At 43.4% G+C, this 23,126-nt stretch overlaps 1 protein-coding gene across 3 annotated transcripts in view; it reads left to right on the forward strand.

Annotated features, from left to right (window-relative positions):
* Nucleotides 1–23,126, forward strand: part of ches1 (checkpoint suppressor 1) — an 80,909-nt gene that overhangs the window by 25,838 nt on the left and 31,945 nt on the right. For all 3 annotated transcript variants that reach the window (XR_004895862.1, XM_031288070.2, XM_031288069.2), the window contains one exon: nt 17,156–17,752. Coding sequence is in view for 2 of the 3 variants with exons in the window: in XM_031288070.2 (XP_031143930.1) it covers nt 17,174–17,752 (579 nt within the window). In the remaining variant the exon portion in view is untranslated. The remainder of the gene's footprint in view (nt 1–17,155; nt 17,753–23,126) is intronic.

Consider the following 23,126-nt stretch of genomic DNA (forward strand, 5'->3'; position numbering starts at 1 on the left):
AGAGTGTGACGGTATCTTCTCATGGCTGGTTAGCTCTGACTACCAGCTGTATGTGGCTGTCCTCTTCCACACTGAGGGGTGGTCTGTCAGTGTTCCCCTTGTGTCCCCCACACGTCTCTTATAGTGTTTGCTCCCCTCACTCCTCACTGTGCATTTTTTAAATATGCTGGGAGGGAGGGTTCGAGCTGAATTGGAATAACCCTCTAAAGCTGTCTACTAGGGGTGCACGTATGTATCGTGATTGTTTTGCGACGATTTTTAAAATCAATTCCTTTCCCTAGAATAAATATTTTATTTGTATTTTTTTTTTAAACAATGATTCACCTAAATATTTCTGTTCATACGGTATCGCTGACAGTATATCTCATCATCTCTGTTTCCAGCAACACAGAGTGAAAGCAGAAAATGCAGAACATCCATGTTATGAGTTCTTTAGAAATTAAATAAATCTGATGTGCATTCTTTTGAGAAATACACATCAAAAATGTCTCATGATATATTGTCACTAGAAGTCTCTAGTATTATTCACCTTTTTGTTTTTGTTAAAGAAGGAAAAGAAAATCGCAATACTCTATACTATCAAATAAAGTTATATTTCTACTGTCTATTTTATAATTGTCGCAACGAAATAAAACGATTGCCTCATAGTGTTTTAAATCACTGTGCAGTGTTTTGGCATCTGATAAGTCCTCAAACCCCTGGATTTATTACTCCAACTCAATATGCTGGATCGTAATTCATTGACTACGTTTCCATACACATAATAGTCCGGTTTTTGCCCGTATTCCGAAAAAGACGATATTCCGACTAAGCTGTTTACATGACTAATGAAAGTGAATATTCCACTTATATTCCCGTTTACATGTAGCCGTGCCTGAAACAACACATCCTCAACCAGAGATGGCAGACATCTCTACGGCCGATATCTCCAACACTGGGCAACTCACACCAAAACAATCTAGATTGCTAAATTGCACTACAGGTAAGAGGAAAAATATGTATTTTTGATTTTGAGGTGAACTGTCCCTTTAAACCATTTTCTCTGGAAACTCAAAGATAGTGTCTGTGAGTTCTGCCTTGGTACAAATGCTTAAGCTTCTGTCAATCAGCGGTAATCAGATTGTATGTAATTTGACAGGTCAGAAACGCCCGGGGTTAAAATTCTGTGTATCATATCATATTATGTGTCGAAGACATTGGGCTATGTTTAGACCAACGATAACGCTGTATGGAACAGGGCAGCATCCTCATTCATCCTGTAAAAAGCCTTCCTCAATCTATTGAGGTACCACTGTGAAGATTTGGCATCAGATGAGCCATCCAATTCATGGTTCAACTACACCTGGATGGTATTTCCCCGTCTTAGCGGTTTCTTTGAGTGGGTATGTTGCTTGTGTGTAGGGTTAATGTTTAGGGTTGGGTATTGTTTGGATTTTTCCCAATACCGGTGCTAAAACGATACTTTTAAAACGGTGCCGGTGCCTGAACCGATACTTTTAAAAAGATTTAACAAAAAAAAAAAAATTATATATATATATATATATTTTTTTTTTAAAAAGGAGCACAAAATGACAGTTGCCGACATTTAAGAACAGCTTATTTATTGCTAAGGCCATATGGTCAAAATTAAATGAATTATTAGGAAAAGGGTATTTTACAATAACTTTGAATGCAAGGCTGGCGACGCGAGTTGCAAGTAAACGTACCGTCTGCTGTTTTTCCAACAATGGCAGCAGCAGACTGTTGGACGTCCCAGTGTTTACACCGTTTAGCTGTCAGCATTTTAACCGTGTTTAATCCAGCTACTAGCTAACGGTAGGCTTACGTTACCTGCTGCCAAGTGTAATGTTAACTAGCGTCACATGCAGCGACATTTCTGTTGCCTCTTACATCCGTTTCGGGCACTGGTGCCGTATTAGCACCGGATCTTGTTACCCAACCCTATCAATGTTGGAGTGGGTGTGTCTTTGAGTTATTCTACAGCCAACAGATGGACCCTTTATTAGTTTATCCAACAAACACCACTATTACTCGCACACATTTGGCACCGGGCAGATGGAAACTTCAGTCGATGTCAGGAAGGACGCTGTAAGATGAACTGCAAGTATGTAAGGTAGTAATGTGGAGAAAGCTACAAGGTTGTACAATTCTTGCATTGGAGCTCAATCAAAGCGGGATCATGTTATGCTATCAAAAAAGGCTGAAGAAGTGGCGGCAGATAAAGCATCAGTTGCTCTCCACTTTCCTTTAGAAATTACCAGCTGAAAAGGAAGCTTCGCCACTTCGTTTTGCCCCCTCCTTTTTCTCGTACACATCACCCCTGGCTAAAGGAATGTAGCGGAAAACGAGGGACTCGAGATAGTAGATCAGAGGCCTTAATACGAACCACATTGTGTGTTGTTCTTCCCATCTCCTGTGTTCTCCGCATCAGGAGTGAAACAGCCTTTGATGAATATCTACAAAGAGATTTGAGACCTGTAAAGAGAGGCAATTTAGCCAGGTATGTTATCTTAAGCCTGGTAATTTGGGAATTCAATTCACTCATAGGGGGAGCCAGGGGAGCCTGTGGTTGGTGTTTATCAGACAGACTTGCATGACGTCTGTGCATTGAAATAGAGAGTTCCGGGGTTATCTAATCAATGACTGACCACCTCTTAAGTCTGGGGTTATCGTAGCTCTGATCCCCCTCCCTTTTCTTCCTGCTGCTGTACCATGGATCAGGCCCCGTCTTTCCCCTGAGTTACACATCTAATCACGGCAGCATCATCCCTCATCCCTAATTCTGTTGGCAGGGCCTGTCAAACAGCATACGCTGAAAGACGGGGTGACTTTGAAATGCTGCTAATGACCCTAGGATATAACTACCCTTTCTCTCTTTTACACCCCCTTGCTCTGTCTCTCTTGTCCACTCCTGTCATTTGCACTCGCGGTCATCCTCTTTCTTGTTCACTGCAACTCTCTGGATCTACTGATAGGAAAATGCAAGGGAGAGGGCGTGAGAGGAAACAAGGAATTATATCTTTTCTTTGTGAGATGATTCAAACGTGGATATGGACAGGCTGGGAGGCAAAGTGATTCAGGGTTAATGTGAAGAGGAGCTTCTGTCCAAATTTCACCTTTATTTAAACTTATTAAAAATCTCCTCCGTCAAGGGAGGCCGACCAAGTCGCAGCATCCAGACACACGTAAACGTCTCTGAGAGAGAAACGAAACACACAAAAGCAAAATACAATCAAAGCCACATAGCCGAAAGACTGCTTTATAAGCAATCCAATAGGCAACACTTCAGCGTCAAAAAACCAGCAGGCTCATTGCCAAACCTATTTAAATCTTGACTAAACAAAGCAAAGACAGCTCCTTATTGAGTCTGCTGCAAAAACCTTGATTAACCGTTTAAACACACTGAGAGAGCTTTCAGCTTTAAATAATTTTGTAGCCAGTTCGATGAAGAGGTAGCGGAGTACATAAGGGTACTTTTGCCTAATTCAGCTCTGACCTTAGGGACAGATAACAGAAACAAATCCTGGGACAGCAAACAATAATTGTGCCGTTGAAACTGAAGCATGGAGTAAGTCGAGCAGTGGACGTGGTGGCTGTCAGCTGGAGCATAGAAGGGGACGCTGATGAGAGACAGAGGTACAGTCGGTAACGCAGCTCAGTGCTACAGTGGAGACAAGAACGGGTGATGCATGTGAATATAAAACAACTTATTCAAGTGCTAGCGTGGCAATAGAAGCATCCATTCTGTCTCTGCAGAGGAAAACCTGATTTCGACCAAACCTTTTATGCATTTGAGGCCCACTTACTCCTTTCCACAAGCTTCTTCTACTTTCCCGGCAGCCAATTCTTTCCATTCAGCATTTCAGATTTGAAACTTGCTTGAAATAGGCAATCCATTACAGGGAGTATTTTATTTATTTATTTATTTATTTATTGTCAAAATTGTTTAGTCTTTCAATAGTCTTTTTTTAGTGGTATGCGCGGTACTCCCAATACATTCAAAGAACTGAGAAAGTCAAATCAAAATCGTCCTGTGCATACCATGTAATCGCAATGTTTCTGGTTCAATTCCGACCAGGAGTCTTTGTTTGCATGTCATCTCCCCTTTCTCTTTCTATGCTGTTATACTGTCATTTTGAGGCAATAATGTCATACATGTCAATGTCAAACAAGAGTCTACAGCCATGCTTGGGGCTCTGTGAGGCTGTAGTTAGGCACAGCGGTACGTTGGGCTAAGTGCTAATGCATGCTAACAGGCTCACAGTGACAACGGTAATGTTCAGCTGGTATAATGTTTACCATGTTCACCGTGTTTAGTTTAGCATGTTAACTGATTGACCCTAAACACAAAGTGCAGCTGAGGCTGATGGGAATGTCATTAGTTTTGCAGTTATCTGGTCATAGACCAATGTATTGGACACATTTAGAATAGATTATTTTATATCTGTACTAAATGTCATGGACAATTTATCCAATAGATTTTTGATGCCTTTACCTTTTACTCTGTGTCATGGCAGTGTGCAGAGGAACCGTTTTTGGCTTCATTCTTTAGCAGTAGCGTGGTCTTGCGTCATTTTGCGGATCTTGGCGGACCTCTGCTGCTCCGCTCCGCGGGGAGCTCCGTGCGCTAATGCCACAGAGGGAAGCCACACACACCGTTCAGCTGCACACACTGCCCACACTAAGATGACACAGAGCTGGTTTAAAATCTGCAAAGTATCCCTTTTAAAACAGAAGCCAAAGTTCTTGAAGGTCTGAAAAGTATTGACTAGCACTACACACAACATTGACGGCGTGGAAAGGATTCAATATAGATATACCTTACTTTAATTAGAATATTTGCATTCACATAGCGTTGATGCACAGTTAATCTGTTGGGATTGTGCAAATATTCAGATAAAGACTGATATCCTTTAAAAATGGTCCGGAGTAAATAAATTCAGCAAGAAATGTATTATTTAATAGGATAAAACATGCATATTAACTTCTCAGCGAGGCGCTAAAACATGCCTGATGAAGAGAAGCATTTGAAACTCCCATAATAGTGTGATTGCTCATATCACTTTTCCCTTTTTTTGCCTTTTTTTTGTGAATTTGTAAACAGTCTGAATTTAGTTTTGTCAGCATTCAGTTGACATAAGGTATTTAAGTAGTGTTAAAAACAGCTTGTAGGAGTGGGAGGGAGAAGTGAAGGATGTAAGCAGAGTTGTATCATCAGCAGAAGCCGTGTAAGTATCGTCAGCAAAGGCAGGACTGTATAGGCTACTGACAAACTGCTGCCTCACTCCCTTGCTTTCTCTCTTCACTTTTTCAAATTCCACTTTCTCCTCTCAACCAGAAAAAAAATTGTTGTGCTGCAATCACCTTTTTTTTCTTCCAAAGATGATCTAATAAAACTCTTACATCTTGATATACTTTCTCAAGCAAACATGAGGCCGTGCAGTCTCTTGATCCCAAACTTCTCTCACCAAGTTTTACCTCATTTGCTTATTGATTCCAATCTACCATTTCAGCCAAATTTGCACAAGGCTCAAAGAGCAGAGCGAGTTAGAGAAGCCAGAGAGGGCGGACCTTTGGAAGCGGACAGGCTCTTCCAATGGTTGTTGCCATGGTTTTTTGTTGTCGGGACAAACTGTCGGCCAGTGGCTGAGAGCCTGAGCTGCTGTTTGTTAAAGATAAGTGGAAAAGCCAGAGGGGAAAGAGAAAGAGGGAGGCAGACAGACACAGAGAGGGAGCCCTGTTTAGTTCCCCCCCCCCCGCTTTTTGACAACAGGACTTCCAGCTGAAAAACACTCACTACCTCAAAGCTTCGTCCACCCCACTCTCCCCTCAATGTGGGGATCCTGATAGATCACGCTCCCTTCTTTAAACTGTACACCGAGCCCTTCTCCTTGCGTTTCCCTGACCCGCACCCCTGCCTGCCTGCTATCAAAGCTCTGTTGGCTGTGCACTGGCCACTTTGATATCGTGTAGTGTTTCTGGCAGTCTCTCTCTCTCTATCTCTCTCTCTTTCTCTTTCTTTTTCTCTCTCTGTCTCTCTCACCTTTCCCACAATATTGTAAAAGAGCACAGAGCGCCAACAGGGACCTGCTCACTGTCAAAGAGAAAAGACAGGGAGGCCTTAGAGGGAGTGAGGGAGGGAGGAGAGGAGAGGAGGAACAGGTGGTTACAGTAGCCCCTTTCACACAGCCTGTTCAAGGTGGGACTTATGCGCCTTAAAGTCGCCTCGCCGCCTGTGTGAAAGTTACTAAGACGGCATGGGGGGGGGGGGGGGGGGGGGCAATTGTCCACCTTTCTCTTCCACTCGCTCTCTCCCCTTCTCTGAAACACGCGTACACACACACACACACACGGGTGCTGCGGCCTTCTCTGTCCTCTCTATTGACAGGTGTGCTACTATAATGCATACTGTAGAGTTGTGGTTTGTGGGTCCAATCAGGTTCGCGTGGTTGATTAATGGAGCGGATTAATTGGACTGGAAGCCGACGCTGTTGTGTTACACATCATGCCTCTTTTGAGCCCAGAATGCCGGGGGATTATGCCGCCTTTGCTTGGTTCTGTGTGAATAAACAAAGCCGGCCTAACGGCATACCGTTGCGGATTGCACGTTGCGGATTGTCGCTATTGATCGCTATTGCGGAATAGGGCTGAACGATTTTTGAAAATAATCTAATTGCGATTTTTTTCCCAAATATTGCGATTCGATTATTTTTTTAAGTTCTTTGTCTTCTGTATTATTCAACAAAGAATAATAATATAATAATTTATAGTATGAACACACAATTACACACTAGACAGTTAAATAAGTAAAAATATAGTATATAGTATATATCTATATATACACACACACACACACACACACACACACACACACACAACAGTGTATTTTTTTTACAGTGCACAGAGAGGAGCTGCCTCCAGCCCCTCCCCCTCGTGAAGTTGCGTGCTGCCGTGTGCACTTGTTCAGAGAGGCTATCGTTGCGTTAGCTAGTTGCTGGTGTTCTTGCCGTGGGATTAACTGTACTAATAAAACTGTTGAAACCCCGCGGCCACGCTGCTGTGAAAGCTCCCCGAATGTCATTTATCAGTCTGATTGTTACCCCTCTCAGTGGCAGCTCCTCCACTCCATATCTTTATAACGGAGCTAACCGGAGCTAACCGCTAATCAGAGCTAATCGTTGCTAACCGAGCCTTGAGTTCTGCGTGCCTTTATCCATTAACTGCATGTATGGACTCGAGCCAGAAGAAAACCCTTCATTTTATTAAAATGGCTGTAAAAGTTTTAAACTACAACTTAGAGTTGTTTGAATGACAGAAATCAGATCAAGGTATGACGTAGCGTTAGCGTGCTAGTTGATGCTTTCTCTGCGGAGTGCAGACTGATTTGCTCTCGCAAGTCATGTGACCAAATCGCAGCCTTTGCGATTAGGAAATCGCGTTTTAACATATCGCGATATTATCGCAAATGCAATTAATCGTTCAGCCCTATTGCGGAATCTCTGTGTGAAAGGGGCTAGTGACAGTGTTATTATTTTATCAATGTTACTCTTCTTGTTGGCATCTAGGTTTCCAATATCTAAAATGCTAATGCTAAGCCAATCTAATTGTGTCCCCCCTCCATCTCTGCACTGAGAGAAAATTCATAATTATATTATTTCCCATAAGTTGAACTATTTCTATAAATTCGAGAAATCAGCTGATCGTTTCACGAGAGGAGACCCCCTGCTCCTTTGGTCTTGTTAAACCGCGAAAAACACGGTCCACAATAATGAAGTGCTTCTAGAGAGTTCTGTTTCTTTCTCTAACAAATGATCTTCCACGGCTACATTTGTCATTTTAACCGGCAACAGCAATGAGCGGTGCCGGGTTAAATTGAGATGCCAGCGAACTTGCATGTGTTGTACATGAATTGCTCTTTGCTGAAAGTGAGAGAGATGATTCTTAATAAGATATTTGTTAACCTCTTAGCTTATCAGATCTGGGTATTTTAGCAGTTTGGAATCCAAAAAAAAGAAACTGACCCTATTGGCATCTCGCAGTAGTAGTGGTAATGTTGTTTTTTAACACAAACAACACATGTTGAATGCCACAACAGGAGAGCACACTGACTTGACTTGACATGAACTGAGTGAGAAAATAAAGGACTGACCGAATGAGCAACCAAGCAAGTGAGTAACTGAGTGAGCGTGCACGAACGTGTGATTGCATGTGGTGTGTCATGGCCATTGCCATGGAAGTCCAGAGCCCTGAGCCTGAGCTTTTTATAAGCTTGACCTGACTGTTGCAGTCAACCACACACACATATACGCACACAATCCCTGCCCGTTACCAAGGGACCTCTAGGCTGCACACACACACACAAGTCACCTTCAAGCATCCACATTCGCAACCTCCGTTTGCTTTTGTGTGTGTGTGTGTGTGTGTGTGTGTGTGTGTGTGTACGTCTGAGTCTGATTGTTCGCCATCCTCAGAGAGCGAGGCTGAGCGTGACTTTATGATCGCTGGCTTCTGATGAATCACACCAAACTTACTCTGTGTTTGCCTGATGCAAATGTCTGTTTGCTTTGTTGGTTAGCCTACTTTGGAGGACGGAGGCTGTGTGTGTGTGCGTCTGTGTGTGTCTATGTCGTCTTGAATTATTCACTGGCAATATTTGATTTTCTTGCACCATACATTACACGTGTCCTTTCTGAGCTTTTGCCTTGTAGTTACTGTGTGTGTGTGTGTACATCCACTTTTTTTTTATTAGTAAAACAGCACAGTGCTGTTCTTACAGCATAAGCAGTGGCCCCATTGATGTGTTTTGTGCTATCATTTTTCAAGTTGAAAGTTCTGGGACTCTGTTCCCCTAAATATAATGTGTATTATGTGCTTATTATCTGCTTAGTTGGTTTGCCAATAGACAGAGGGGCAATGTTTAATCCTCTAGCAGACCAGGCTCTGTACTTAAACTTATAATGTTTAGGGTGCAAAACAAGTAATTAAGTTTCTTATACGCTGTACATTACAGCTATGCCTGATTTTGTACTTTGGACAATATATATTATAACAGGTCAGCAACTAACAACTATTTTCAATATCTATTAATCTCTCAATTATATTTGACTATAATAGGACTGGGGCATATGACGATTTATATTCTATATTATATATATTTTTTTTTTATTTTTATTTTTTTTATTTTATTTTTTATTTCATTTATATCGCACTCGAAAAACCAGCTTTTGTCAAGTATTTAATTCACATGAGTATACACAAATAGGCTTTACATGTTGTTATTTCATACCTACACTATTTATCTATTGAATTACGAGAAAACCTGCCATATTGTGATATATAGGCTATTGTTATCGAGAAATGAAATGACCTATGTCGGGAGAGAAGATTTTGGCCATTTCGCCCAGCCCTAGACTATAATATTTTAGATAGACAGAGACTTTATTGTCATTGTAAACGAAATTCAGGTGCACTCAAGTACTGAGCTCAAATAAATAAATAAATAAATAATGTTCCTATTCATCATCCATCCATCCATACTCACTCATACTCACATTCATGCCAGCATACTTACCATACACTCATTGCCAATGTGTGCAAAATATTACTATTATTATTGTTATTTACACAATATTATTAAATTACAAAATAGTAAAACAAAAAGGCCAATTTAAATTTCCCAGAGCCAAAGGGGACACCTTCAAATTGCGTGTTTTGTCTAATCAGTTGTCCAAAACCTAAAGATTTCAATTTTCAATGCCATACAATAGAGAAAAAAAGCTGCTGTTTGAATGTCTGCTTTTCAAGTATAATAAAGCAGTCCAGTATTGCTCTGGTGGTACATTTGCCTCCTCTGAGTCTGCACACACCAAATCAGTCCTCGGAGGAAAAGGCAAAGAAAGCCTGTGTGTGGTTTGTGTAGGTCTGACTATGTACATGTTTGTATATGTTTGCGTGTGTGTGTGCGACTGTGTGAGTTGCCAGGCAGCAAAGAGCAGCGGGGGGGTCGGGGGTCAGAAGAAGTCCTCTGGGACACCCTGACCCCTGAACTCTATGCAATAACTCTTTGCTGCTGTGGATGATATGGGGTGTGATTTCATGGTCTGAAAATGGAGAACAAACATCACAAGGCTTCCTGCAACCGGCGTTGACATATATGTAGCAGAAGTTATTATTTCCCCGTCTCTGAGAGAGTTCTCATTTTCTCCTTCTCTCTGTTGGTCTTCCTCTCCCCCTTCCGTCCATCCATCCAGCGAATGTGAAGGAGGGATAAAGGTCGTCCTTTTGTCATCAAAACTCCAGATTAGTTTTGCCTCGGTGCATCTGACTCTCTGCTTTATCACTGCGGCCAGAGGAGCCACAAGGTTCAGCTCGCCCCTTCTGCAAAGTAATAACTCCTACCAGCTACTATTGCATTCTCCGCCGCTATCTCCTACACTACTATTACTATTCCATTCTGGGATAGGGGGATTGTTTTCATGGCACTGGCTTTATTGGGCTCTATAGTGAAGACTGACAGTAAAGCGAAGAGCAGCAGGCTGCGACACGCAACATATGTCACGAGCTGCGATCAAACCGACAAAGTTGTAATGGTCGCTTCAGTCTGCCGAGGCCCAGAGCGGAGCATAAATGCGCTGCTGACTGCATGTCGTAAGCCTGTCTTGGTTTTATTTTAATATTTCTGCGTTGATGTGGTTTTTGGGGATTCTGTAACTTGATGAGTTGGGGATTTCTCTGAAAGTCAGTTTGGCTGATATTGCAGCAGGCCCCAGTACAAGACAGTGAAATTAAGTACTTTATTGAAATGTTTACTTCTGGCTTTGGCACACAAAAAAACCCCGCCCGCAAGTCAGACAGAAAAAGCTGCCAACGCAGGGAATGAAGATCTTCAGAGGATTACGTAAATGTGGCATGTGATTTAGACAAGTATCTGCGAGAGCATGAATGCAGTGTAGAGAATAGAGTGTAGATGATTACATCTGTCAATTAGAGCACATGAATTAGCCTACACCCTCTCCACTCTCAGAGGGGTTTGTTAACCTTCTCCCCTCCTTGGGAACAATGGTGGCCTCTGCTTTCAGGCTGGTCAGCAAGTCAGCAAAGTCAATGACATACTTCAAAATTAACACGTTTTCTGGTTTTAGTCTCTTCCATTAGGTCACATGTGTCAAACTCAAGGCAATCCGGCCCGCATATCAATTTAGATTCACAATAAATTTTGGGCCCACCTAGTTTTTGTAGCTTTTTCAATGTTTTGTCACTTTTGTTGACGTTTTTTTCTTTAGTGTTTTTTTCTGACATTCCTTTGGCGCCTTTTTTCTTTTATGGCTTTTTTGGGGGGCTTTTTGTCAACCACTGTGACTGTAAGTGAGAAGGTTATATGAGATACATCTATATAATACAGTAAAAGATGCTTGACCTTTTCGATGAAACAAAAGCATTTGAATAAACTAAATATGTTTGGCCCTTGATGTGAATTTATTTTCCAGTGTGGCCTTTAGTGAAATTGAGTTTGACACCCCTGCATTAGGTCATCTTTTGATTTTTTAAGAATATTTTTGGGGCATTTTTAGGCCTTCATTTGACAGGACAGCCGAAGACATGAAAGGGGAGAGAGAGGGGGAATGACATGCAGCAAAGGGCCGCAGGTCAGAGTCGAACCCGGGCCCGCTGTGGCGAAGAGTAAACCTCTATATACGGGCGCCCGCTCTACCAACTGATCAACCGGGCGCCCCATTAGGTGACTTTTTAATTTAAAAACAAAACAAAGTTCCCATCTCAGTTAATTGAAATTGAATGTTGATTGCCAAAGAATTATCTTTGACGACTACTTATCAGTGGTTGGATCATGTTAATTGGTGCACTATTAGCTCTTGAAATCTGTCTTAGCCTGCGTTCCCACTGCCTGCGTCGGACGGTGTGACGAAAGCGCAGGTCTGTCCATTAATTTTGAATGGGGGTAGTGCGTTTAGGCTGCGGCGGTTGGTGCTGCAGGGGCGAGCCGGGAAAAAACGCAGCGGGCCTGCAGCGAAAAGTTGAGACCAAATCAACTTTTGGAGAAACGCAACCCCACGTCAGGCCTCGGTGACCAATCACGTAACCGGAGATCAGACTTGTCAGACGGTTTTCGAGGAGGTGTGAGAATCCCGTACAGTAAACAGGAAACATCACTGCGATAGCGATATCGCTGCCACAAGAAAGTTTTAAAACACTACGAGGGTAAAAAAAAAAAAACTAAACACAAGCACTGAACTGCCCGGGAGTTTGTGTAACAGCTGACTGTTTCCATCAACAAAGCACAGTCGCTCCCTCTTTTTTTCTTTCTGGCTTTCTCCGTGAAATGAAGCTGCCTTTAAGTGCAGTCGGAAATGTCGAGATCTATACAGAAAATCTGACAGAAAACAGTAATGGTGAAATATAAAGGCTACTTGTGCTACATTGGGGGCTTAATTAGCTCAACAGGACGTCACACAAGTGGGTCATTTAAATGACACTCCCACACCGGCGCACCACCCTGCGGAAAAAAATCGCCATATCCCCTTTTTTGCTGATGTGAACGCAGCCTAACCACTTCATTTTCCCACTAAGACGTCAAAATAGGACAGTCTTCTATTCATATTTTTACGCAAGGTGTTTGCTGCCCTTTTACACAGAAATGGATCATTAAGAGGCTATATTTCTATTAAATTAAACTACCCATATACGACTTAATGACAATGTCAATGTCAATGAATGTATTACCAGTTTCGTTTTGAGAGTTTCTGTTTTTAGTTCTTGTTTCCCTCACCGCGTCCTCTGATAACAGCTGACAGTAGACTATCGTTTTACAGCGCTGTGCCGGCTCCAAAAACTGAAGGAACAACAACAATCCCGAAGCAAAAGCTCACCGTCTCGCCTGTGACTCCCACAATCCTACGCCGTGTGTGTGCTGCAGGTGTAGCCAGTTAAAAGATACATTTTCTAGAACCTTCAACTGCATCACACGGTCTTCACCAGTAGATAGAGTTTGCTCAGTTGTTAATGTAAGCGTATGGCTTATAGCTAAAAGTTAGGGCTTAAACAAATAGCTTGACATTTGGGAACTACATTTATTTGCTTTCTTGCTTAGGAGATAGAGATATTAGCTATACCGCTCCCATGTTTGTACAATAAAAATTAAGCTAGAGCCAGGAGACAGTTAGCTTAGCTTAGCATTAAGACTTGAACCAGGGGGGGAACAGCTAGCCTGCTCTGTCTAAAGGTAACAATATCCGCCTACCAGCACATCTAAAGCTCACTAATTAAAGATGCAGTAGGTAAGACTTATAAAACTAACTTTCTGTCATATTTGCTGAAACCGACCCGATGTTCCAGTAGAACTACATGAAGCAGGTCATTTAAAAAAAAAATCTGGCTCTTCTGGCACCACCTACAGCCTGTAGTGTGATTTGCAAAAATCCACAGCTCCCTGTTCAGATGCACCAATCAGGGCCAGGTGGGCATGTCTAACTGCGTGTCAATCACTGCTCATGCACACGCAATCATTCTCCCTTGTGGGGGGAGGGGCTTAGGAGACCGTTTTGGGCTTTAGCGGAAAGGGGGGAGGGACTGAGAAGTTGTCGATGTTCACATTTTTTGGCTAAGTCCTGGATCTTCACAATCCTACCTACAGCACCTTTAACATGTTATATCGTGTTTGTTTAATCTGTAAAAAAACACTGTAAAAAATGACAAGTTGGGGTTTAATAGGCTGGTTATATATACCAGACTATTTCTTGGCCAGGTGCAGTCACTCCCTGTCTTGGCCTCATTGTGAGGTTGCCAGGCAACCAGTGGAGACTCTGGTAAGCCAACTGGCTGCTGGTGATGGCTTGATACAGTACACACATTAGAGTGGTATCAACCTTTAAAGGCAACACTATGTGCTATGGATAAAATTGTAAGAGCTGCTTAGATGCTGTCTACCCCCACCCCCACCCCCACCCCCACCCCTACCGGCAAAGTAAGTCTCCCAGCGGCGGGGAGTACCGTTACAACCAACCCCTTTCCCCCTGTGGTGCTGAAAACATCCGAGAGGGGACACTGACATCTGAAATATATTGTGAGTATTGTGGTTTCAGCTGCAGGCTAATGTTAGCCTGCTTGCTTGCTAACCGGTCAGCTACTACCACAATTAGGATCCAAGTAATTCTGTGGGAAACACTGCAATTTTATTAGAATGACATGACATGACTAAATGTCACTAAACGGAACTTGAATAAAACTTGAAGAGATGCCTTTTAATCGGCAATGGCGGTTAACAATAATGACAACAACTCCCATGATCCCAAGCAAACTTCACAACGTTATCAAAAGTCTGTGTTTACACCTATGGTTTCGATTGAGAGAAAAGAAAATGACATGTTCCACCAGTTCCACCAAACAGAGGCGGTGTGGTGCCAGGATCACAGAGGCAGATTACAGCTGCTTTAAAATTGCACCGGTATGCACAGGCACTTAGATAGAGAGTGTACTTATAGGCAGATAGTCAGAGAGTGTACTTACAGTCGGATGCAAACACACAGGGATAAAAAACACATTCACACGCTAAGCCAAATGTGGACATGCCAAACAGAGACAAACACAAATCAAAACAAAGCATGCAAACACAAAAGAGATCCAGCGAATAAGGAAGACAGAGAGAATAGCACAGTGCCATCTGTTAAACAAATGTGAAGATGCTTCTTACACACACACACACACACACACACACACAAACAAACGCATTCACACACACGCACAGCAGGCATCATTTAGTCTGAACTTGAGCGATATCTGCCTTTGTCCTTTAGCAGTTGGTCCAGAGGGGCCGCTGTAGAAGTTGCATGAAAGTTTGTTTTTGAGCTGAGCAAGTGGGTTAAGCTTTATGAGAGCCCATGGGAGACTTGGTGGCACACACACACACACACACACACACACACACACACACACACACACACACACACACACATATATATACATCTATCAACCCATACACACACTCAGGCACGAGGCTTGGGCGGCAGCTTGCACTGGCCCCAACCAACAGTGAGGAGTTTGTTGTCATAGCAACAGTAAAATGAGATGACTTTACTGTCAGCCATAATGTTTCATGGCCCCCGTGCCGCTATGGCAACATAACAAGGAGGAGGAAGAGGAGATGGAGAGAAAGAGAGCATCAGAGTCTCTGCATTCCAGTGGACTCCTACCAGGAACAATGTCACTACGATGCCCTTACTTCCTTCCAAAGACACACACACACACACACACACACCGTGACAAGCCTGTCAGACACATGCATAAATACACTCTGACAAAGAGATGCACACACACACACACACCTTGAAAAGCCTGTCAAAACCACCTCGCCCATCCCTTTGATTGTGCGTTCACTATTTTCAGCTGCGGCGTTATCGTCAACGGGGCAATTTGAATTCATTATGCTCAATGTCAATATTGATGCAACGCCGTACCTCATACAGGTACAGCTTGTTGAATGAGCGCACGTGCTGTCAGAAAGTGTGAGAAGTGAAAAGAGACGGGAGAGAAGAGAAGAATCGGAGAGGAGATCAAAGATTTCCAGCTCGGTGAGCATTTCCCCGCCGCCGCCAAGAGAGTCGGATGGAGCGGCGTGACTGTAGGCTGGCCGACTATACGCAGGGAGAAACAGCACAGCAGCTATACATCACAGTTCTATATTTAGCTCCGTCCTTCCACTACAGCCTATCAACGCTGTTAAGCAGAGTTAACGGCGCTGGTAGAAAAGTGAAAAGATAATAGGTGGAGGAGCGACAGACGCAGAGAGGAACGGCCAGAACCGGAGAGGAGCTGAGTTGTTTTGCTCTGTTGCCATGGTGACAGGACGGCCGGGCGCTGTAGCGAACTGACAGTTGTCACGGCACAGCCGGTTGCCATGGGTGACAGCTGTCAGTCAATCACGCAGAGTGAGGGGGCAGATCGGCCGATGATCACCTTGGATTAGAGAGCGATCGCACTACACAGGGGCCAGCCAGAACATATCTGTGTTTAATCCTCATGTCCTAATGACGCTGCTCTCTGCTGTGTGTGTGTGTGTGTGTGTGTGTGTGTGTGTGTGTGTGTGTGTGTGTGTGTGTGTGTGTGTGCGTGTGTGTGCGTGTGCGCACGTGTCTGCGCGCGCGTTTATGTATGCATCTGGACTTCTTTGCCAGAATGTGTGTCTATGTAAACTGAATTTTTCACTTGTGCGTGCGTGTGTGCGTGCGTGCACATCCTAGCGAGGGTGTGTATTTGTGTCCAGACTCAAAAAGTGTTCACAGGGTGAGTGGAGCAGATTACATTTAGCTGTGGCGGCTGCGTGGGTCCTTCCCACAGCTGTCTGCGATAGAGGACAATCAAAGGCCTGCTTGTGAGCCGTCTGATTTTGGTGTTATACTCAGACCCGTTCCCCTTCAATTACCACACTCTGCCTGCGTCTAACGAGCAGAGCATTGCTCATGTGTTAGGAGAATTATGGTCTGATTAGAATAGGGCTGGATTTTGAAATCACACTCTTAAGTTGTTTCTTTCTTTTCTCGGCAAATCTCCCGATTGCGATCATCTCTGGTCACAGCTAACCCGCTGTGTGGAACTAAGGCGGACCATTTGAAACTATTTGTAATGTTGTAAGATTATTCTGCACTCATCCGTGGTTCCAACTTTAGACAATTTCCTCGTGCTTAGAGATGTCAAAGCACCGGCGTTGTCTCTGTGACCTTACAACTATTAGACCTTTAGCGGTATTCATGTGTTATGACAGCAACCCTGTGTAATGTCAATACTTAACTTGTATGCTAGTAATTAGAGGGGAGTTGTGCAAGGCAAGACTTCCCCAACCAATGAAGCACTAAATTTGCCGTCCCCAGTCAGAACTGGATAGAAAGCCCAGAAGAAAAAAATGATGTATACTTTTCCCCTCAGATCTAACCTAGCCTAATTGGGAATGTGGTCCAAAATCTTGTTGCGTGTCTCCACCCTTTGGCCTTTAACAAAAATGAAGCCTTTATGTGAGAAGCCAACTGAATTTCACAAGCTGACCTCTTTTCTTTTTTTTCTCCTCCTTTTCCCTGCTCCTCCTTCTCTCCACCCCTACGCTCTCCCTCCCTCCTTCCCCTCTGCCTCTCTCTGCTGTCTTCCTCTTCAGGAGTGAGCCCGGGGCTGGATGGGACCCACCATGCCCCCCAGTAAGAAGGCCCAGAGCCCCAGTAGTGGAGCCAGTGCCTCGCAGGGTATGAGCCCGCCGTATCGGCAGGGGGACGCCGCCACAGCGGCGTCGGAGGCCGAGGCGGCCGACCTCTCGCTGTCTGTGTCCGCCTCCTTCTCCAAGGCCGAGGACGAGGAGCTCACCAGCCTCTCCTGGCTCCACGAGAGCACCGACCTCCTCAACAGCTTCAGCCACTCGGGGCTGCGGAGCGTCTCGCCCCTGCAGGACCCCGACGGTCAGCACCCGCGCTCACCCTCCTCGTCTCCCTCCCCGGACGACCCCCTGCTCGGCGACGCACACTCGGCGTACGACTTGGCGGCAGGCGGCAACAGGAAACCGCCCTACTCCTTCAGCTGTCTGATCTTCATGGCCATCGAGGACGCGCCAAACAAGCGGCTGCCAGTGAAGGATATCTACGGCTGGATCCTGGAGCACTTCCCTTACTTTGCGAGCGCCCCCACTGGCTGGAAAAACTCCGTGCGCCACAATCTGTCGCTCAACAAGTGCTTCAAGAAGGTGGATAAAGACCGGAGCCAGGTAAAGACATCAGCAGTTGTGTAGAGAAATGTTGGATGATATTTATTTATTTTATCTTTCTTTTAAATTTTTTAAATTTTAAATTTTTGTCCATCAAACATTGATTCAAGTATCCCAGTAATTAAGTTATTATCTCATAGTGTATGTGAGCTATTTGATCTAGCTTTCTAGATACACATAAAACAAAATATGAAATAAAAGAGTAGCCACAACTATGCCATGCTGAAACAAAGGATATCCATATGATTCTATGATTTCTCAAAGGTTCTAATTTCTTTAATGTAACCGAAAGCAACATTAGTTGATATAATATTAGTGCTGTCGATTCAAATATTTTATCACGATTAATCATAGTTACATAGTTAACTCGCAATTAATCGCACATTTTTATCTATTCTAAATGTCCCTAGATTTCTTTTTGTCCCAATTATTTTTTCTCATTTTAATGCTCTTATCAACATGGAAAAGTGGATCGTCTTGCTTTGTGCTTTTGTCGCCTGGCTTTGACGAGGGGGCGGAGAATTGGCATCAGCTGTGTGCTTGGCCATCAAGTGGTATTTCAGACTGGACGTGCTGCGATGATTGCTCAGTTCACAACGACAAAACACACAGATCACTTTGGTCTTGTCAATGGAACCATTTGGCAACTTTTTAAAAGTAAACTTTCCATTCAGAATCTTATTGGCATCCATTTCGGCGTCTCGCGCTCGCCATCCACTCAAAACGTAACGGTAGCCTACTGCTCTTTGGCCGGCTCTGGTCCGGTCTAGCTAGATCCGGTGTGGTGTTTGTTAATTTGCTATGCCAAAAAGAACGTAAATCTCACGATAAAAAAATTGACGCCGTTAAAATGGGTTTGCGTTAACTGACAGCACTATATAATATATAATATGCCTTATATCAATTCCTTTATCATTTTAATATCATTGTGTAGGGTTTACGGGTGTTTCCCAATATTATGAAATGTATTTTTGGTCAGTTTGACCCGCGCCCAGACACTGACTCAGGTATTAAACATTTCAAATGATGCCAAGCCCCAATTCAAACCAATGCAGGGATTTGAAAAAAATCACTTTATATCAATCATATTCTGAATACTTATAGTATATGGTAAAATAGCCCCCTATTATTCATTCTATCATGTGTGGTTGTTTCACAGCAGCCAGACAGTTATCAGCCGTTTGCAGGCATATCCAACTTGAAGTCAAACATATTCTGTATTTTGTCTACAGCTGTACCAGATTCGGCCTTATCAATAGTTGATGATCTCGGCTTTCATAGTTCTCTTTCACTCAGATGATGTGCGCTTCCCCGGTGGGAACAGCATTTCGCTTTTGATTTAAGCCTCGATACAGTCTTTTATACTGGCTTTCCTATCCAGATTTGACTCCATTAAATACCCGGGGTAAATGGGGAATGAATCCCTCACTCAATTAGTGCTAAATTAATACTGAAGGATTTAATAACACAGATGCCAGCAGACTTTAGATTTCATCTTGCCCAAGGGTGTTGGGGGCGGGGGACAAACAGCGAGGATCAATGCTGGCTTTGCGTGTTTAGCTGATTGAGATTATACCGGAGGATATGGGAGCTCTTTATGCTTTCCTTGACCAGCGTGTGAACCTGAACTCTGTGTGTGTGTGTGTTTGTTTGTGTTTGTGTGTGTGTGTGTGTGTGTGTGTGTGTGTGTGTGTGTGTGTGTGTGTGTGTGTGTGTGTGTGTGTGTGTGTGTGTGTGTGTGTGTGTGCGTGCGTGCGCACACACCCTCACGCTATGCTGTCATCTGGCCCTTGACTACAACGGCACAGAGTTTCTCTTGTATACATATCTCCATAGTAACTAGGTTGCAGTTGACATAAAAGTATGCTGTTGCTGTAGCAACGGGAAAACTGATTTGGCTTTACAGACTTAGGCGTGTGTGTGTGTGTGTGTGTGTGTGTGTGTGTGTGTGTGTGTGTGTGTGTGTGTAAGCATCATGTGTAGAGGTGATTTTGGCAAGGACAGCCCGTCTTGTCTTCCTGTCACTGCACACCATTTAAGACAGCACGCTAATTAACCCTTCAAACCTATTCCCCTCTCTTACACGCACGCACACACACACACACACACACATACACACACACACACACACACACACACACACCTCCAAACACACACACACACACAGGGCATGTCTGACACACAAACAAAGTGAGCACACATATACACTCACTCTCAAGCACGCATGAATGCTTAAAAGGACTCACAGACACATGCATGAGCGCCGTGTCGGTGTAGAAATGAGGGCACATCTCTGCAGACTCCTACTCTACCTGCCAAGCGCTGTGCTTTATCTGAAGCTGCAATTACAGAATCTCTGTAATTTCAGTCAGACTCCTCCATTCAGAGCTTTTCACTGAGAATATCTGCATGTGAATACACCTTTTTTCTCCCTGCTTTGCTTTTTCCTTCACCTGTTTACGTCTTTTTGAATTGAGCGTGCAATTACAGCGTCTGAGATCTTTTTTTTTCTTCATTATGTTGCATTATGTTTTACTCATTGCTCGCTGTGAAAAAGAAGAAAGACAAGGTTTTTATTTTTATTTTTCTTTGCTTAAGGGGGGAGGTCAAGTCATCGTTGTGAGTGATAGACGGAGAGACGTACAGTAGACACACACACAGGGAGAGGGAGGGAAAAGGCGGAAGCAGGGAGACATGGCTTACTGTCAACGCACCAAATCATATTTCCATCCATTTACAGAGGTGGAGATTAATATGACAGTGGCCTATTTGTTCCAGTGACTGTATTTCTGGGTCATATCCAGGCAGATGACAAGATGGGGACTAGTTTAGAATAAGCGTGCTGCTCCGTGTGTGTGTGTGTGTGTGTGTGTGTGTGTGTGTGTGTGTGTGTGTGTGTGTGTGTGTGCGGGAGTGCAAACATGGGAGAGAGCGTGAGAGAGTGTGTGTCCCACGGTTGCCATGGGTTTGTTTACTAACAGGATTCTTCACTGTGCTGAATGACATGTCTTTAATGACAAGTGTTGTTGCCCTCAGTCTTCTGGATCAGTGCTAAAGATCAGTGTTGTAACAGCACAGCCCAGAGCACGCACACACACACACACACACACACACACACACACACACACACACACACACACATTTACACACACAGGAACACACACACAGTGATATATTTCCCAAAGCCTCTTATGAAATCACAGCGGAGACAACAGGCAGTTTTGGTAAGACACTATGAAGTCTCTCGGGGTTGCACTTAAGTGTGTCACCTCTAACTTAACCTGGCCCTGCTCAGATGAGAGGCGTGCTTGATTCTTTCGCGTTTTAACTCGGAGCATTCTGAACTGTAGCATCCGGAGCGAGCTTAGATTTATCTGCCTGAGTTGTCTTTTCGACGCTCATTTATCAGCAGGTCGCTGCCACTGACGTATCTGCAAGAGTGAGCATCATTTTACTGCGTTTTCTCTAAGATCACGAGCACACAATGCTTCTTAAGGTTTTCTTATTGTATTGATTTAAAGTACGCGTGTGGAGCAACACTTGCATGCAATAAACAAAGACGCTACCTTTAAACCAAGACACTGACAGTGTATGAGGAAGTAGACTTGTGATTATTTGACTCATTAAGCGTCCTAACTCTGCTACTCCACTGATCTCTACTGCTGTATGGCCTCACCTCCGCGACTTGCCCCAACTAGTTTTGTACAGAAGTTAGTCCGTTGCCATGGTATTGGTACACATAAAAATGGCTGCCGCTCTGACCATTTTGCTATGTTGATTTGAATGGGAATGACCTTTCTATCCATTTTATTTCTATGATTGTGCTGGTGGGCTTTACGATTGGTGTAATTTTCTCCTCTAGCCATTTCCCTAAATCCAAATACATTAAGCGTCTTAACAAAGATATTCATGAGTGATAAAACAATATAAACATTAGTGATATACAGCCACAATGTGGCAACACTTAGCGTCTTGTTATAGGCAAGTTTTTGAATTTTTTTTTTAAAGCTGCACCAATGTATATTTTGGCAATAAAAATGGATCAGTTTACTGTATGTAAAATGAAAGGGATCACTCAGAGTGACAATCCCACAGAGAGGTACCACCTGATTCCACATTTGCCCTCAGTTCTAGGGAACTTTTTAGCATCCTTCAACTCATTGTTTTTGGGTTTTACAGCCAGCAACTTTACTGTTTTGGTTCACTCTCACCGCTCTAATCAACCCTATTTTCAGCCACAACAGGGAGATTTTGTTTTTAGAGAAACAGCTGTGATAAACCCAATGTGCACTTCCTGCCCTGCACCAAACAGCAGACAGAAAGTTAGAAACTAGTTGGTGAACATTAGGGCTGCATAATATATAGATTTTTTTTTATCATCATCGCAGTATTAACTGGCGCAATACACATATCACAAAAGGCTGCGACATATCGAGAAAGACGCTTTTAAAGATTATTTTTTGGGGGCATGTATTTTGACAGGACAGCTGAAGATATGAAAGGGGAGAGAGAGGTGGCAATGACATGCAGCAAAGGGTCGCAGGGCGGAGTCGAACCCTGGCCCGCTGCATCGAGGAGTAAACCTCTATTTATGGGCGCCCGCTCTACCAACTGAGCTAAAAATGTAGCTGTCATTGTTTTGTTAGTGTTGCCTTTTATATTCATGTGTTGGAAATTATTTCCCTTCATTTGTTTTAAATCCAGCAAGCAGTTTGTTGTATTTTAGCAGAATAAGAAAAAGCAGCAGAAATGCAGAACTGCGTACACTTCAGTGTCTGGATATTTATCGCCAGTTACCGCTATCGCGATACTCAACAACGTAATCGCATATCACATAATTTCCTCATATCGTGCAGCCCTAGTGAACATAGTGGAGTATTAAGAAGCCTCTGAGCCAGACATTTCTCCTAAAAAGAAAGATTCCAACAAATGTTGCATCGGAACTGCTGGATGTGTACAGTAACATGTTAGGCATATCAACTTCAGAAGGTGTTCATATTTCAGTGTTGTGTTAACAGCTTGCTCTATTCCTTTAATCAGCTGTTTTTTTTTCCCGATCTTTTCATTATTATTGTGTTTGTTTCTGTCATTGTGAGTCATGGGTATGAGGACAAGCCTTGTCATCACATAGCATTTGTTCAGTGTTGCCTAAGGGAAGCAATTTAAACATCTGTAAGAACGCTTACTTGGTCGCGTCCGCGGAGAACTTTCACGGGTGTGAAAATTATGCCACCACGACAAGCTCAGGAAGGACAGAAACCCAAAGGACCTCGCTGAAATTAATTGCTAAGTGACAACATATCATGTGCTTTGGGAGTTGCTTACATTGGACTGGGTCCAGTTTGTGCCCCTCTTGTGTTTTTACTCAATCAGT

This window comes from Sander lucioperca, chromosome 19, assembly GCF_008315115.2.
Source record: "Sander lucioperca isolate FBNREF2018 chromosome 19, SLUC_FBN_1.2, whole genome shotgun sequence".
Classification (NCBI taxonomy): domain Eukaryota; kingdom Metazoa; phylum Chordata; class Actinopteri; order Perciformes; family Percidae; genus Sander; species Sander lucioperca.